At 39.5% G+C, this 19,510-nt stretch overlaps 1 protein-coding gene across 8 annotated transcripts in view; it reads right to left on the reverse strand.

Annotated features, from left to right (window-relative positions):
- PARG (poly(ADP-ribose) glycohydrolase) overlaps positions 1-19,510 on the reverse strand; it is a 126,961-nt gene that overhangs the window by 15,973 nt on the left and 91,478 nt on the right. For all 8 annotated transcript variants that reach the window (XM_073353306.1, XM_073353303.1, XM_073353305.1 and 5 more), the window contains 4 exons: positions 19,130-19,205; positions 12,991-13,138; positions 2,718-2,796; positions 1,771-1,879 (listed from right to left, as the gene is read on the reverse strand). In XM_073353306.1, coding sequence (XP_073209407.1) covers positions 1,771-1,879; positions 2,718-2,796; positions 12,991-13,138; positions 19,130-19,205 — 412 coding nt within the window. The remainder of the gene's footprint in view (positions 1-1,770; positions 1,880-2,717; positions 2,797-12,990; positions 13,139-19,129; positions 19,206-19,510) is intronic.

Here is a 19,510-nt window from a genome sequence, read left to right on the forward strand (position 1 = left end):
AGTAAAATACCAACTTATAAAATAGGATCCTTTTAAAAAATAAAACCACTCTATTAAATATCTCTCTCAATTATTTCCTAATGCTTAATAACAGAATAGAAGTATAACAGAACTACAGGAGTCAATGGATACCGATCCCTATCCTATCATGGGGTGCCATTCTTGTATAAACAGGTATTTGATGGCCTAAATAAATAAATGGTCTAACTAATTAAATCATAATATATTTTAGATAAGAAAAAATTTATTGTTTGTTTCCACACCGCACAAAAAATTAACTCTCTTGGTTTAGATAAACTGACTGAAAACCAGTGTAGACAAATACACTAGCAATATGTTGTCTTCAGAAGGCATGGTGATTTCTAGTATGATTTAGTATAAAATTCCCCCTTATATTTAAGTTTACCTTACTTAATGGAATGTAAAATCTATTTCACTCAGCAGTTGGCTTAGCATTTTCCTCAGATATGATTAACCTGTTCACATTGAACTACCGCTGCCTAACAGGAGTTGTAAACAGAAGAAAATACATACATTTATCCTAATATATGAAAGGATTTGCATCTATCAATATGATTGATAAGTTTAGTCTGATCTCAAATGCATTGGGGTGGGCGATTTAGTTTTCCAATTAAACTGTCACTGAAGTTTACTAAATTAATTTACTGTCTTTTTCAGGGCTTATTTCATTACCATCAGTGATGGAATGATGTGATGTATGCGACTTTATACAGGAAACACAGGTTTTTAAACTAAAACTAGTCTTGATCGGTGTACATCATTTTTGGAAAAATAACCTTAGAAGTGGTATTTCCTTTTCAGTAGGAAGATTAATGAAAAGCTTGCCTATACTTGCTTGAATTTATTTACATATCTATAGTAGGACCTGATCCTGAAAGGTGCTGAATGCTTCAATTCCCACTGATGTAAAATGGAAACTGAGGTTTCCCAGTACCTTTCACAGTTGGGCCTATATAGTACATATGTACACCTGCAAAAGATTAATTACAGGGCATAGAAATTAATGAAAAACCTGCCTTGTTTAGTTTAAAAAAAAGAGTTGCAACTAAAGATACCTGTAGCTGGAAAGGTATACCAAGAATGTACAGTATCATCAGAATTCAATGTTTACATGGTTTCTAGATGGGGCTAGGATCTGATCCATAATAAAGCAAGAGAATTCCCTCTCCAGTGTCTGAGTGAAAATAGAAACTTAAATTGGATACTCATTTAGAGGAGAAAGAATTAGTCCAGAATTTGGTCATAAATTAGAAACTGTGGGCAGGGGGAGGGGGAGAAGAGAAGGTTAACAATATCAGTATTGTTAACTGTCACTCTATAGAAATATGAGGTACTATACTTTTTTTTGTTTGTTTGTTTCTTTAAAATCATAGGGTAGGCTAGATTCATTACAGCTAACCAGTCAAACACAAACTGCAGGAAATATTGGTAGTGGTAACTTTTTAGTTCTGGGCTTAGAACCTTTGAAAAACATTATTGGGAAGATTTAGACAGACCTATTAGTTTCCATTTAGAAAATTAAAAAATGTATGCCAAGTCAGAAACCATTTACTAACAAGTATTCTATCTGGCATGCTTAGACTTTAATCTTACTATTGCAAAATATGAAGGATACCTATTATGAAAAGGTACTGCAATTAAACAAGATGTCCCCTTCAAAGGAGTTGCCGATCCTGCAAGAACTATGGGAAAGCATAACTCCAACATTAATGAAATGGCTGTAAATAATGGGCCTTAGAAGTTACTGGCCTTGTTGAGTTCTCTTCTAATTTTCTCAGGAACAAACTGATCAAGGAAACGTCTGAAGTGAAATGCATCAATAGCAACAATTTCAGTGCAGCGCCTCTGCCATTCATCCCTGCATTGGGAAAAGGAGGACAGCAAAATTTTGTGTAGTCAATAATATAGTGTCTAGAAACAATTCCAAAAATTGAAGTGTGACTCAAAGCTTCATTACTCATTCAGCAGGTTAACACTTTCAGTAGGCTAAGCTACAATTCTGAAACACAAACTTGGCAGAGATAATAGCACCACCTTACCTCACAGTGATGTGAAAATACATTCATTAGGTCTGTGAAGCACTGATATCATGGTGATGAAGGCCATGAAAAAGCCCTTTCAATGTGTTACAGATATTTTTGTACTGAAGACTCATAACTACACCATAGAAGTTATGAGAAAGTAAAATGGAGTCATAGGTAGCTGTGGCTTTTGGCACCGAACAAGGTAATGCTCAGCAGTGAAACAGTAAATGCTGATAAACTGTCATCAGATTTCAGAGTTAGCACCCTTTCTGAATAGATGCAATTTATGCCTCTCAGAACTGCTGTTGCAAGCTGTCCAGTCTAAGGAAGACAATACTGTTACAGTTTGCACTTGGTTCCTCTTTGAAAGGTTTTCTTTGGAACCATAACGACTTTAAATTAATGAATTAGTTTATTACCCTAAACTATCCTGTTGCAAAGAACAGATTCTGCAGTAAATTGCCCTGCCATAGAATATATGCGCCTTATCTATAACAAAGCACCTACATGCTTTCTAGCAGTTTTAAAAAACCCAACTGTAAAAAAGAAGCTAAAAAGTGCCCAAGAGCCGTAGTTCAACATTCATGATTGTTTCCTTACTCTTTTTTCAGGAATAAAGGCTAAACTTTAATTGTAAAAATTATCTCAGCTACTCAACAGTGAATGTATTACCTTGGGGTATCATCTTCATGGCTTCTTGCCCATCGGTATGTTTCTGCATAGCCTGTATATTCACTGTATTGCTCAGTACCTGAAATAAATCATTTGCCATTTGTCAATTTGCAGATGTTTCTCTTCTTAATACATCGCCTCCCTCCAAGGAGTCTTCACTCCTCTGAATATATGTGCAACTTATGTTAATACTAATGGGAGCTACATATGAACATTACGAGGCAAACTGAACCCTATGTAATCAATATGAGTCTCTTTTCCTCATAGTGTAGTAAGTAAGGTAGTAAGTAGTACTAGGGTAGTACTTACATAGGGTAGTAAGTGTCCAACACAGGCAATCAAAACTGCAGGTCTCTTTTACCTGTGTCCACAACTCCTAACATACATTTAACTACCTGCTGTTCTCACCCTCCCTAGTCCACAGTGAAATTCACCAGGAAAGACACTGGGCTGACAGCTAAGGATGCAGAGCTTGTGAGTAGCAAGTTAATTTTTGCTGTGGGGGAGGGAGGAGAGGACGACGATGAGGAGGACAGGGAAGAATGGAAGGACACGAGTTAATCCAACACAGAATTTTTCCAACAAACTATTTTTCCTTCAAGTTTTCACTGATAAACGTCTATTTAACAAAGAAATCAGATGCCTTACCGACCGGGGTTTTTTGTTTGAGACACAAGAAAATTAGTTCTTTCATATGAGCAAAAATATTTTCCTGAATTTTAATAATCTGACAATGATTTCTAATCTATATTGTTCAAAGATCAGAAATTTCATGCGAAACATTTCTTAGGAAGGGTTAAGTTATTAACCCTAGGAGTTCCTCTTTCAACTGGCAATTCAGTTAGGACATTTTTGAAATACCAGGAGTCAGCAAAGTGAGGGAAAAGGAGGAAGAAAATCATAATATGGCAAGTTCTTTTTTATATATATTAAACCTTTATTTTTATATATATTAAACCATATATATATAGATAGATAGATAGTTAGATATGACAAGGTTTAACATATTAGAACCCATTAATACATAGTTCAACTCCTTAACATGACATGAATTATTAATTCATTTGGACCAGGAGCTAAATGGGCAGTAGGTTCGCAGGTACATAGACACTGAAACAAGTTGACTCGCATACATATTACAATGACAATAAAATACTCCGCTATTCAGAATATAATTACACTGTATTAACCACCATTCACTGAAAGATTGGAATGATACACCTAATGAAGGAAACACAATAAGAGGAGGAAAATGCGATCTCAGAGAGTAGTACATTTTCACAGGGCAATATAAATTTCTCTGAAAGAAAGTCTAGAGAATACATGAAGGTGTAAAAGACTGTGTGCCAGGAGTGGTGCAGAGCTGCATCACCCCAACAGGAGCCTTGGGCACCCAGACTGCACACCTTAAAATCAATACATCTGGTCTAGGGCTGTCTTGCACTGGATGTTTGTCACCTTGGACCTCAGAGACCCGTGACTGCTTCTTCCGCTATACCCTTACCTCCACTTGCTCGTCTTCACTAGCAACATTAAAGTGGTGCTGTGGCAGCACTTTCACGTGGCTTGTGTAGTCGCGGCATAGCACTGGGAGAGAGCTCTCCCAGCACTATAAAAAACCCACCTCCATGGGGGCCTGGCTCCCAGCGCTGGGGCACTGTCTACACTGGCACTTTACAGCGCTGAAACTTGCAGCACTCAGGGGGGTGTTTTTTTCACACTCCTGAGTAAGAAAGTTGCAGCCCTGTAAAGTGCCAGTGTAGACAAGCCCTGAAGGTCATCAACTGGCAATTCATCTATGGATTGCTAACTGAGTGTATAATCTGTGTCCCCACAGCTCCAATCAAAAGTCTGACTGCCCCAGATCATGTTCCCCTTCACCTACATCTAAGACTGAAACCTAACTTAACAAATTAGAGTTGTTCGTTCAAATTTTCTCACCACAGCTGTTCTTCACGCATGGGTTGCTACTACTGAGCCAGGATCCAACACAAACCAAGTTATTTGAGCTCTCTGACTCTTCGGGTAAAGGATGCCAAAATGGCGCTCTCTCTCTCCTTGTACCAAAATTCAATGACCTTGCTTCAGGAGGCAGGAAGGTTTCCTGGAGCTGCAGCTTCCATCCTGCACTGTATGTGTTAAGTGGACATCCCTCACACTGGGTTTGCCGGATGGCTTTATCTACCTTGCACATAAAGGTAATTTCATTGTCTCTTCGTGCTGAGTTTATTTTGTAGACACATTTATGGAGGCAGAACCACATTCCTTTGTCTAGGACAGGGTGATTTAAGCTCTGCCTGACAAACACCCTTTAAGAACATATTTCCAGCACATATTTATAATTTTTCATCTATCACCTGTATTTTCACAACACAATAATATTAATGACCAGCATATTACCAGTTCATATATGATACCTTACATCACACCTTTTAGATACAGATTATGACAACAATGAGTTGGGGTACACTGAGCTGGTCCGGCCAGCGAAGGCTAACTTCTACATACCAGGAAGCCCTTCGCCCTCTGGTATTGGAATGCTATTAGGATCACAATTGAACGATTTTTTCCACAACAAGCCTTTGTCATTCAGCGCACAGGATGGATGGTGCTCAATTAACGAGCAGCTATTCAATATTTTGTTTTCTCCTCAATGTGTGACCCTCCACCTCATTTACTCCATAGAACTGAAACCCTGCTCTAAAGACAGAATTATAAATGTCCTCATAGGCTTTGCTATGGTACTCATCACTATAGTATCCGAGTGTTCTAGAAACATCACTTTATTTTCACAACATGCCTATGAAGTGAGGGGGTGATACTATCCCCATTTTACAGATGAGGAGCTGAGGCACCGAGAGATTCAGGTCAAAAATAGCTACTAATTTTGGATAGATCCCTGATTTGAAATGCCTAGAATCTGATTTTTCAGAGTACTTAGTATTACACAGGGCTTATGTTCAAACCACATCTCCCATTGACCAAAGTTGCAGCTGTGACCGCTCAGCAATTCTGCAAAGCAGGCCCAGGGTCTCAAGATGGACACTCAGAAAATGAGGAACACACAATCAGTGACCACCTCTGAAAAGTCTGATTTAACTGACTTGCTTGGTATCACAGAGGAACTCTAAGGCCAGGTCTACACTCAAAAGTTAAGTCGATCCAGCTTTGTCACTCAGGGGTGTGAATAATCCACACCCTTGAGCAACATAGTTAATCCAATCTAGTCCCCAGAGTAGATAGTGATAGGCTGACAGAAGAATTCTTCCACTGACCTAGCTATTGACTCTCGGGGAGGTGGATTACCGAGGCTGATGGGAGAATCCCTCCCGTCGCTGTAGTGAGTGTCTACGCTGAAACACTATAGCAGCACAGCTGCAGCTTCTCTGCTGTAGAGTCTCAAGTGTAGCCAAGCCCAGTGGCAGAGGCAGGGATAGAATCTACTTGTCCAGGGCAGCTTTCAACAGCCTTAACCATGAGACCCTCTTTTTTCTCCCTGAAATCCTCTGCCTCATTACTACACACCTTTCAACTTCTGCAACAAACAAGGCAGGGGTCCTCCAGACAACAGCATCCTTCATGACACAACATTTATTCACCCCCCCAGTTCCTGTGCACTGGATTTCCCCCAAGCTTGACCCTTTCTGTCCAACTCTAGTTCTATCTCTTTCCCATCCCTGGCTCCTTGTCCAAGTCCCACTATCCTATTCTACCCAGTTCCTATTCCTCAGGCTTCTCACAGTCCCAGTCTCCTTGCCCAGCCACTACTAGTCTTCCCCTCTAGGATCCTTTTTCAAGTCCCAATCTCTTCTCCCCATGACTCCCAAGCATTCCCCCTTCCCACATCCTGTCCCAGTCCCTCCACCACCCCAACTCCTTGTCCCCAGTCTCCTTGTCCAGTCAGTACCAGTTCCCCCTCTCTTTGGCTCCTCGTCTGATCCATCTTCCTTTACCCGCTAGCTCCTAATCCCAGTCTCCTCATCCAATCTCTGTTTCCTTTCCCCATCCACTCCCTGGCTTCTTGTCTCCCAGTTCCTTTGCCCAGTCAGTCACAGTCCTCCCACACATCCATGCATTTTGTTAGATCTGCCTCTGCTCCCCCCTTCTACACCTGCTGAGAGTGTAATTAAACTGTGTTTTGCCAAGGCCTCTGAAATCAGGGTACGGTTTCATAAGCCAAGGAAAAAGAGGGTACGTGAAGTCCCCCAGAATAATGGTGGGGACAGTAACCCCGTTTATGACAATGTCATTTGATGAAAACAGTGTCCCAGACTGTCCATCAACAGAGACTCCCAACTGGTGAAAAACTCAGGCATCATGAACGTTTCCAGTGCACCCATGTTGATATTCATAAATCGACCTCTGTGGTCCACTAGTGCCTGCATAACAATGGAATAGTCCCCTTTCTGGTTTATGTACCGATGTGCTCCTTCATGAGGACAAACAATGGGAACATGAGTTCCATCAATGGCCTCAGCGCAGTTAGGAAACCCAATAGTCTCAAAGCTAGCAATTACCTAAGGAATATCTTTAACGCCTGCCACCTTGAGGTAAAACACATGCCTCATTGCCTCAGAAACCACCGCCACCACTTTACCCACAGTCAACTTTCCAACACCAAAATGGTTGGTAACAGACCTATAACAGTCTGGGGTAGCCAGCTTCCAGACAGCTATAGTGACCCGCTTCTGGACTGGCCAGGGTGACCTCATTCATCTCTCTTTATGCTGGAGGGTTGGGGCAAGCCTCTCACAAATCTCCAAGAATGTTGCTTTCTTCACGTGAAAGTTCTGGACCCACTGCTGGTCACCCCAGGTCTGTATGACAACGTGATCCCAACAGTCTGTGCTTATGGCCCTGCGCTAGAAGCGGCAGTCTACTTAGGGGGCATCAGCAGCTATGCCAAGTGTATTGAGCAGCATAAGGGAGTACGAGTCTGCCATGCCAGGGTACTCCCCCCTCCTCCATCATGGAATCAATCAGGTACCTTTGGTGGGTCAGAAAATGCTGTCCACAAGTGTCTCATGGAAGCTTTGCCCATTTCCTGACATGAGTGAAAGCGCAAGCAAGAGAAGTTCTTCAAAAGGCACCTCCCCAATGTTACTGGCTCTTAAGCTGAGAGCACACAGACCAAAATCACTCCTCGGCTGGCTGTGTCGGCAGGCTGGGTCAAACATTCTGTAACATGCAGGGCGGGCAGTAAAGTTTTCCCATAGCGCATCACGGTGAAAGGGCTAGAGAGGCCACAATTCCGGAGGATGCTAGGGACTCCGGGATAAGTTTGGTTTGACTCAGGTGTGTGTACTGTAGTGTGGAAGCCAGAGTTCCAGGTTCAAGCCTGGGATAGAAAGTCTTAAGTCAGGTTTAAGAATTAGTGTAGACGCTCAGGCCCAGGAGTTTCTCCCACAGGTCAGCTGACTCAAGTCCTATTAACCCTAGGCTTACACTGAAGTATAGACATATCTTAAGAGTATGATTACCATTAAAAATGCTAAGAGTCACAAACGCAAGTGAATCTGGCACAGACAGTGCATTCAGTCATTCATATACACACAAATGCACACAGAAAAGATATAGCTGTGTACAGTTTATAAAGTATTAAATACAAAAGACAAACCTTATTTTGAAACATACAGCCTATCAGCTTTCAATACAGGCTGTTCTTGACTTGCTTAAAATTCATATTTATTGATATGCCTGGGGAAAATGTCTGTGCAAACAACAAGAAAAGCAAATAAGAGCTGACAGCTCTCTATCAGGACAGCCTTGGAAACCTTCAACTTTGAGAAGAAAACGTTCCCTTCGGGTATAGCAGTTAGAAGGAAAGCACTGGGTTATCAGGAAGGAGAAACTATACCATATCATGATAGTTTAATGAGTGTAGAAGTATTAGTTTTGTTTTTTAAAGGGTCATTTTCATTTGCTTTTTATGAAAATGCAACTTCTGATGACCAAACTATGAAGAGATGAATTAATCCTCAAGAGGCTCACAGAAATCACACACAATTTAAACTCATGTCCCAGAAACCCACATTAATGAAAACCATTGATTTTCATAAATGAAACTCTGGAAAGATACCAGATAAAAATTATTACTTGACAGGCAGCAGTCTTGCCTGTGACTCACAGGCTTACAAGCTGAGGCTGGAAAAAGAATCAGCTCTGCAAACATTTCTGGAGAATTTCAGAGGCTCCTTTATCTTCTGCCCTATTTTTTGGGATAAATTGATTAGCATTTCCAACATCTGAATTAAAATGAAAGTATACACAGTAGCATACTGCAGAACACTAGGGAAAACAACCAAGTAGAGAAATGTAGGAGGATAATTTGCCATTTACAAAGCAGAAAACAACAAAGAAAATGAGAGCAAAGAAAGAAACAAAACATATAGGTGGAGTGCCAAGGTTTAGAGGACAAGCTGCAAAATAAGATGAGGGTAGTGCTTATAAAAGGAGAAAAAACAAATACAATAAAGTAGCATAGAATATATTTTCTTTAGCACTTCTGTGAATGACAGAAGTCGAGGAAAACTATGTTTGTCATATGCTAGAGCCTCTAAAAAGAATTGTGTATGTTACTAGAAACAAGGTAAGGACTCCGGATCTTACTATGCTTAAGATCTACCATTGTAAATTAAATTACTTAGCTATAGGGGAGGAGGAAAAGGGCACTGCCCCACCTATTTTTCCTATAGTGTCTGCATGGAAGAAGATAGAACATCATACCCTCTGAGGGAGGAAGGTTAGTACCACTGGTATCCAGTGAAGTAGCAGAATAAGCAGCCTGTTTTTACTTTGGTTGAACATACTTGGTCTGAAATGGTAAAAAGGCTGAATTTAGCGTATCAGAACTTGTTCACAACCTGAGTAGAAACCACAGTCAGCGGCAATCGTGATATATAATGTAAACAAGAAAATACAGTAGGAATATATCACTGGAATTCCCTCTAACATTTCTGTAGGCAGACAATTCTCTGTGTGTTGAACTACTTTGTTTGCATGACCAGTTTCATATTCATTACAGTGATGATCTCAACCAGATGCTGCACAATCAGAACAAATTTAATTTCTTTCCAATTTCTCAGACTCTTCTGCAAATTTGAGTAGCACAGTTACATCCATTAGGCCACTGCATCAAGATGCATCACAGAAAGAATGTAATTTATCAGGAAGATAGTGGCATACAGTGCAGACATGCCTAAGAACCAAGATGGAAGAAAGCCAGAGATCAAATAAGAATGATGAAATGGCCATTTCCATTAAGAGAGCAGAACATCACATCACAGATATTAATTAGAAGGCACTATAATAAAGTAAAGTGGATTGAAAAAAAAATTGGGAGAATACTGGCTGAATGAAAATGTCACACTTGTTTGACCCTAGCAACAAATGCTTGTATTTTTGAAGGTGAATGGCTAGCTGCCTCAAAATCTTTGTTTACTGTATCCAGAGATATAGACTTCTCTTGGGATGACTCCTCCTTTACAATCTCTTTTAGTAATCTTAACCTGGAAGAGCTAACCCTTTCCAGAGGAGAAGTAATTCAGTGCTTTAATCTTGTTAGGGCCTTTGATTTCTTTCAAGATTCTTCTAGATTCTTTCAAGGCATTTGATTGAGAACCTGAAACTCATATCACCTTACAGCAAATGTGTTATGGCACATGAACTATATTCCTGAAGATATTTGCCTATTGATACAACTATATATAAGATAATCACATTTAAAATGAGACCCTGAAAAATGGACATTGTACTAAACTATCTTTTGTATGAGTACATTCTTTCATTAAGTATTCTTTCAGAGGGTTTTATCACATATGTGTTTAAATGTATTTATAAACTTATAAAAATTTTTTATCACTGTTTAACCTCTGGTCTGAATTAAAATTAAAGGGAATCTGGGTTCCATTAAAATGTAGACCCCTCACACCAACTTTAATTTCAAAGAGATTCTTCCTTCCTTCCCCATCTCCAGATCCCCCCCAGACTCATCTTCTACTCCTGAACTCTCAGTCTACCATTCCAGTGATACAGTTCACCCAAGCCGTCAGTTGAGCACATCATTATTTCGGGAAACACTACATAGCTCAAAGCCACAGCTCAGCCTCCCTTCAACTCTGTGGGGCTCAGAAGCCTGATTTAATCCATCCTGGTTTGGTGCTAGAAACTGTATTAACATGAGTAACAGTAAATTCCAAATTCTAAAAGGTGTAACAGATTGCACATTTCTGTAAACAGTCTCAAAACAACATATTCCAGGCACTGTGCAGACCCTGAGCATATTCTGTCTAAATAACTTGCAAAATCAACAGTCTGAGAGGGACTTCTTGGATTGCCTTGTCTTGCTCTGCTCTTTGTGTTGATTGATTTTTTTCCTTTTATGGTGACTATAAACCAGTTTCTTTCTTCAGACTGAGTTTTCAATCTCCCACTTTAATCAGGTTAAATGTAGCTGATTCCAGGAAGGATTTGGAAAACTGTTTTTTGACGAAATAGAAGTATCTGCTAATGGTGACTGATTGTGGCTTTTACTTACTGACTCTTCTTTGCAGTGCTCTTTAGTTAAATCTTAAAAATAGCCATGGAGACTGTTTAGGAGTCTCCAGAGACCTGTGTGTAATAAATGAGTTTTATTTCTCTTGTCAGCCTGCTGTTGGCCACTTTTTTACTAGCTCATTCACAAAAATATTCTATGCTGTATATTGGCCTTTTTCTCTGGAAATGGACAATTTGTTTTTTGTTTTTGTTTTTTTAAAAAACACATGCACTGTTGTACCATTTTTAAACTTCAACTTGATATATAAACCTAACTGAAATATTTTCAAATCCACATTCAAACTTAAAAAAAAAATTCAAAACATTGAAAAGTATTAGTTCATTTTGTTTCTACTGTTCTTTGCCTCATACAGTGACAGATGAAGAAATATGAGATTAAGCCACAGAAAAAGAAATAGTAGTAGGGAAAATATTGCAGGTTGTAAATAGCTTGGTCTTTCCTAACAGTAGTAATAAAACTCCATTATATTTATTCCATGTCTAAGGCCTGGTCCACCTCCCTGTGAAGTCAATGGGAGCTGTTCCACAGACTTCAGTAAGACCTGAGACCCTATATTAATAATTTAAGTATAAATATTCTCCTTTTATCTCTGATCTCTTGGCCAATTCAAATTTGGGAAACTATATTCCTGTAGGGTTTTAGATCTATTTATGTATTCATATTGTGTTCTTCGCAGGTATATTTAATCCAGAAAAACACAGTTAACTCTTAAAGTCCTTTCTTAAATTGTTGCATACATTGCTGTGTGCTACTAAAACACCTCTGCAAACATTAAAACAGCTGTAATTTTCCAGCCCAGCTGTAACAGCACTTCAAACAGATGTAGTGAGTGGAGTGTTTTTAAAGACGGTGAAGTGCTTTGGACTCCCTTCAGGATGAATGTCACAATTTCACTAAAAATATAAAGGCTTAATATGCAAAACACACAAGTTGTTAACAATCTGCATATCAGTTAATCCTGTGCATCTCCTAGATATGCTAATAATGCAACCATCCTGATAAGAGCCACTTTCTATTCTTGACCACAATACTAACATAACCAAAAAAGAGACTACCTCCAAAAGAAGCCATGCCAGGTTTTACACTGGGCTCGTGATTTACTAAAATGGAACTTTGTGAGCATAGTAAATATTCTGTACATAACTGTGCAGGGTAGACATCTCCAATACACTTCATAACTACTATCTTCAATATCAAATCTTAGTATTTTAGTTCAAGAAACCCACAATAAACTGAGACATTATGTAGACTGAGTATTAATGTAGGTATTATAGCCAAGTTACAGCAGACCCTAAGTGGAATTTACAATCAGACCATTAGACTCAAAAGAGGTTTGTTTTTTACTATAAAGCCTGTTACTGAGTTATCTGAAGTCAGTGGGATTTTTAGCATAAACTCACAGTGGAACATAATTAGGTCATTAATCTCTTATCACAATAATTGCTCATTTGAGAACGGTCTACAAAGAGAAATATCAACAAACAGCATTGCAGTGAGTGTGAAGACTAGGAGATAGGTGCACAGGACACTTTTTAAATTTGTGATCTAAAAGAAAAACGGCATGAATAAATCAGGGTATGTATATGACTGTTGACAGTGCCTGAACTTCTGTGATGTTGGAGATGTCAACTGAAACCTCCTGGCATCACACTGATTCCATATATAATAGGAAGATAAGTATTTGAAACGTTCCGCACAGAGTTCACAAAGACTAACCTGTGATTATAAGACATTCATTGTGGTCCAGGACTTCAGTGATGAGCCGAGATACTATCAGCTCTGGATTGATTAAAAAACGAATTTCTTCTTGTACCAGTCCTGCACCAGTGACACCACCTCCAACAAAACGATTTGCAAAATCAACCTAGTAGAAAAAATGTCCTAGATGATTACAGAATAGGCAAACATCTTTACATCCTTTCTTTAATAAGGTAAATAAATGCTGTATGAGATTCATCTTTCTGTTCAGCCTTTGTTTTGTTTGCCTACTTGCATTTAGAAATGCAACTAGCAGGACTGACCCCACCTTGCCCTCACTGCATATTAAGTGGTGGGGACCTTTGTCTGGCTTGACAAAGAAGGTGAGTTGCCCCTGTTTAATTGCAAAGGTGGCTTGTCCAGCAGGCTGATAGGAAAGAGGTTGTTGCGCCCTGTCCCCTGGTTAACTTCTCCACCTAAGAAGCAGAAAGCAGTTAGTGGATCATGTGGGGTGGGGGTTTATTATTTGACAAAATGCTCTCAGCCCAAGATCCTTAGAAGGAACACTTTCTTTCCAAACATTTATTGGAGTAAAATATAGTTGTTGTTTCCATTTTTACATCCCTTTACAATTTTCCCATTCTATATTTTATAGGGGTTAGAAAAATTACACATTATTAAACATTTGGCCATCAGCTCCATGTCCTAAACCATTTATAGATTGGTAATGCAACTGTACCAGCAGTTCTCTACCTAGTGAGATTCACTGTGAACTATAGCTGAGGACACCTGAATGGGATGAGACTTTTTGTTCAAAATAGACTGACACACTGTTTAAAATAGATAAGCTTTAAACTCTTGTTTTTTTGTAGGAATAGCATGTATTTCACTTTAAAAAAGCCTCCATCCATAGAGATAAAGGTGGTGAACTAACACCTGTATATTAATCATGAGGTAGACTGTAAAGAAATTAAAAGTGACGGACTGGATAAAATAGAATCTATTTGGGTCAAAAGCACTTCAGGGGAAAAAATTACCAGAGGTTCCTCTAGGTTAGTGCTTGGGGTATGCTATGGACTTCCTAGGATCTGATGTGGATATGGATAGAGACATCTTTAATATTTTTAATGAAATAAATATTACTGGCAATTGTGTGATTATGGGAGACTTTAATTTCCCAGATATAGACTGGAGAACAAGTGCTACTAATAATGGTAGTGTCCAGATTCTCCTGGATGCGACAGCTGACAGATTTTTCCACCAAATAGTCACCAAACAAACAAGAGGTGATGCCATTTTAGATTTAGTATTGGTAAGTAGTAAGGATCTCACAGAAGAACTGGTTGTAAGGGAAAAATTTCATAGGGAGGGGTTGCAGACCAAACTGGATGAGCAAGCATCTCAAACAGGTTACTAAGAGAAAGCAGAAAGCCAAAAGCCAATATGGAATGGATCAGAAAGGAAAGCTACTTTTTGGAGGTCAGAAAGTGTAGGGATAAAGTGAGAATTGCCAAAAGCCTAGCAGAGTTAGACCTTACAAAGGAAATTAAAACCAATAGTAAGGCTCTACAGCGGTATAAATAAAAAGAAAACAAGGAAAGAAGTGGGACCGCTAAGCATTGAGGATGCTCAGGGTTTAACTGATTGCCATATTTGGGGTCGGGAAGGAATTTTCCTCCAGGGCAGATTGGCAGAGGCCCTGTGGGGTTTTCACCTTTCTCTGCAGCGTGAGGCACGAGTCACTTGCTGGAGGATTCTCTGCACCTTGAAGTCTTTAAATCACGAGTTGAAGACTTCAGTAGCTCAGACATAGGTCAGGGGTTTGTTACAGGAGTGGCTGGGTGAGATTCTGTGGCCTGTGTTGTGCGGGAGGTCAGACTAGACGATCATAATGGTCCCTTCCAACCTTAAAGTCTATGAGGATGGGGTGGAGATTAAAGATAATCTAGGCAAAGTCCAACACCTAAACAAACACTTTGCCTCAGTTTTTAATAAGGATAATGAGGAGTTTAGGGGTAGTAGCAGAGTGGCTAATAGAAATGTTGATTTGGAAGAAGAACTTATCACATCTGAGGTAGAAGTCAAACTCGAACAGTTTAATGGGACCAAACAGGAGGGCCCAGATAATCTCCATCCAAGAATATTAAAGGAACTGGCACATGAAATTGCAAGCCCTATTGCAAGGATTTTTAATGAATACCCTACGAATGGAGAATTGGTAATATAGTACCTATTTTTAAGAAAAGGAAAAACAGTGATCCAGGAAACTACAGGCTTGTTAGTTTGACCTCAATTGTGTGCAAGGTCTTGGAACAAATTTTGAAAGAGAAAGCAGTTAAGGACATAGAGATAAACAGTAATTGGGATAAAATACAACATGATTTTACAAAAGGTAGTTTGTGCCAAACCAATCTGATCTCTTTTTTTGAGAAGATAACTGATTTCTTAGACAAAGGAAATGCAGTAGATCTAATCCACTTGGATTTCAGTAAGGCATTTGATACAGTTCCACATGGGAAATTATTAGTTAAATTAGATAAAATGGGGATTAATATGAGAACTGAAAGGTGGATAAGGAACTGGGTTAAAGGGAGACTAGCATGGGTCATACTGAAAGGTGAACTGTCAGGCTGAGAGGGGCTTACTAGTGGAATTCCTCAGGGATCGGTCTTGGGATCAATCTTATTTACATTTTCATTAATGACTTTGGCGCAAAAGTGGGAATGACATAATAAAATTTGCAGACAACAAAAAGTTGGGAGGTACTGCTGATATAAGATAAGACTCAGGGAGCTTGACTTGGTTCGCCTAACCAAGAGAAGGCTGAGGGTTGTATGATTGCTCTCTATAAATAAATAGGGTGATAAATACCAGGGAGGCGAAGAGTTATTTAATCCCCAACGTGGACACAAGAACAAATGGATACAAACTGGCAATCAACAAGTTTAGGCTTGAAATTAGATGAAGGTTTCTAACCATCAGAGGAGTGAAGTTCTGGAACAGCCTCCCAAGGGGAGCAGTAGGGGCAAAAAACCTAAATGGCTTCAAGACTGAGCATGATAAGTTTATGGAAGGGATGGTATGATGAGACTGCCTACAACGACATGTGACCCATCTGCAACTGCCAGGAGCAAATATCCCCGAAGGCCAGAGATGGGACACTAGATGTGGAAGGCTCTGAGTTACTACAGAGAATTCTATCCCAGGTGTCTGGCTGGTTGGTCTTGCCACTATTTGGGGTCAGGAAGGAATTTTCCCCCAGGTCAGATGGGCAGAGACCCTGGGGATTTTTCACCTTCCTCTGCAGGATGGGGCACGGGTCACTTGCAGGTTTAAACTAGAGCAAATGGTGGGTTCTCTGTAATTTGAACTCTTTAAATCATTATTTGAGGACTTCAGTAACTCAGCCACAGGTTATGAGTCTATTACAGGTGTGGGTGGGTGAAGTTCTGTGGCCTGCAGTGTGCAGGTCAGACTGAATGATCATGATGGTCCCTCCTGGCCTTAAAGTCCATGAGTCTACATTATAAACTAGTGACCAGCATACATTTATAGTTTTATTTTTTTTAAAAAAAGGATGCTATTCCATCCTAATCTTTCAAATGCTATTATATTTTTCCACATCTCTCTTAAGATAACTGAATTCATAATAGATAATAAGAGTTGAACCAAAATGAGAGGATGGCAGAATAAATAAACCCCCTTGGACCAGAAACTCGTATGAAGTGTCAAGTCTAAAATGATTTTTAATCTTAGTGGCAAGGCCCTGAAACAACTAGCCAAAATAACAACAAATTCCCACTGAAACTTATGATGAAAATGTTGATAGACACTTAGTGGTTGAGGTGTTGCTAAAAGTAACTGTGGTATGTAAAACTCAAATGAAAATTCTCCAAAATGTTTTGCCAGAGTTCTTAATCCAAGCAGAGGGATTACGTGCTCTGTTAATATCATCATCCCTCAGGGTATATTTGTTTTAGCTGAGTTTAATGTAAATTTATACAACACATAAAAGGCATTATAAAAGTATCAACATAATTTCCTCCTCCCTCCGAGGGTTACAGGATGGGTGGCTAAGGAGAAGAAAGAAAAATTAATATTTCTGTGTAGTTTTTAAGTTTATCATCTCCATGCAGATTCTGGCTGCTTGGATTTAATGAAGCTATGAAGGGCTTCAAGGAGAAGAATTTTCCTCCTGTTAAAATATCAGCAATCTACTTGTGGTCATGCTCTCACTTGAGACATCGGATATGCCATGCTTGGTCACATCATTGGGTCCAGTATCGTGTGTCTGCTTGTGGCTAATATTGGAGCAGCACTAATGCCTACTGGGTATCAACTACAATATTTTAGAGCTGCCTGGAATAACTAGTTAATGTACTATTATTATTGATAATAATAGTATTATGTGTATACCGTGGTAGCAACCAAAGACCCCCAGTGAGGATCAGGGATCAATTGTCCTAGCTGCTGTACAAGCAAAAAGGTAGAACATGGTCCCTCCCTATTCTGAAGGGCCTAACAGTTTAAATTTAAGACAAGACACAAAAAATAGGAGAGAGATGAGGAGAGATAAGGGTAACACTAATAAGTTCATATGGTTACACAGGGACTTTGTAGAGGTATAAATGTTTGGGAACCATTCTGCTGTGCATTTGTTAACCTATCAAACCATTATCTTCTGTGTACTCTTCATATTTGCTGTCCCACAGAAAGAGTAACCCTGGGCACATTCCTTTTTATATTTATATGTTTCATCTCCGCACTTCTACTTTGCATTACTGGTTCCTGTTTAATATTTATATACACATATATATATATATATACACACACACACAAGATTTTATATGTATTAAACAATGTGTACACACACACACACACACACACGCTGGCTATCAGCCAGGATGGGCAGGGATGGTGTCCCTAACTTCTGTTTACCACAAGCTGGGAACGGGCGAAAGGGATGGATCACTTGATGATTACCTGTTCTGTTCATTCCCCCTGAGGCACCTGGCACTGGCCACTGTCGGAAGACAGGATACTGGGCTAGATGGACCTTTGGTCTGACCCAATATGGCCGTTCTTATGTTCTTACACAATTTTCATAATGCTCTCAGACAACCCATATAATGATGTAAGCCCCCTTCCTCCTGGTTGGCCATTGGGGCCCGGAAGGTTTCCTAAACTCTGCAGGAATGGATCACTGCAGGTGTAAGGTGTGAACTGGCATGGAACAGCTGACATCCCTGGAGCCTCTGAGGTGATAAAGGCACCACCTCCCTAGCACTGCTCCACAGGAGGCAGGACAGACTTTCCAGACTCCATCTGGCCACTAGTGCTGGTAAACAGGAGATGCTAGGGTCTTTTTAAAGGGTCACTCCCCATGGAAAATTCTGTGGAGGACTCCAAATCACATGGAGCTCCCCCCTTAACAAACACATTCCCAGATGTTATCCAGCAACCTTGTAGTTCCAGCTACAGACTTTATGGATCTATTTCTCCCTCAGGCAAGGACTGTATTTCCCCTTTTCAACTGAGATTGCAAGAACTAAAAGCAACTTCAAATGACAGGATAAGTTCATAAAAGGGATAGAACTCAAAGTTTTATACTAAACTCTAAAAGCTAAACTTGTCACCCCTTCAAACAATACTAAATATTTCTTTATGGAAATGGAGGAGACATTCTCCTTATCAATCGGTTTTAGCTGACAGCTCTCAGACCAAAACAACTGTGCTGGCAGCAGAAAGAGCCTTTTGACTAATGAACTGGTCACCAGATGGGGCACAGCAACAGCTTTTAAAAAATAAACTGAAAACTGTGACATCCTGTCAAGATCATACCCTGGAAACTCCTCTCCTGTCAATCTCCAATCCATGTCTGAACTTATAGACCTGAAGCTGTCCAGGTCTTGTGATTTTCTGTCAAATGGTTTTGGAAACAGGGACACATGTGAAAAAAAAAAACTGGGGAATGTTGACACTACTAAGGCTTTCAGAATGATCAGTTTTGTGGTTTCTTTTATCCGGTATAATGTCACTACTTTAAAAAAAACAAAACAAAAAACAAGGAAGTATATAAATAACTGTGCTAAACTGCCCAGTCATCAATAATGTGCCAAAAGCACAGCATAAAGCCCTATTTTTATTAGGCACTTACCTGTAGCATACCACGTCCATTGCTTTCTATAGTGCCCTCATATGTGACATACAACCTGGTCAGTTTTTTATGAGATCTATAATTTTAAAAATATAAACAGATACAGTGTTACCTTACAGAGAATCAATTAACTACATCACCAAATGTAAAAGTCTCCATTATAAAAATCTGCAAAAAAATAAATGAACAAAATTATGTTTTCAGTTACACTAGTGTAAATCCAAAGTAACTCCATTGACTTCAACGAAAAGCTCTGTTTGCTTTCCAAAGGAATACTCCAGATATACAACTAAGACCAGTATAACTTAGAACAGAATTTGGTACAATGTGACAAAGGTCAGATATAAGTTAGGGAAGTGGGAGGTGAAGAAAATGAATACT

Source organism: Lepidochelys kempii, chromosome 7 (assembly GCF_965140265.1).
Source record: "Lepidochelys kempii isolate rLepKem1 chromosome 7, rLepKem1.hap2, whole genome shotgun sequence".
NCBI lineage: Eukaryota > Metazoa > Chordata > Testudines > Cheloniidae > Lepidochelys > Lepidochelys kempii.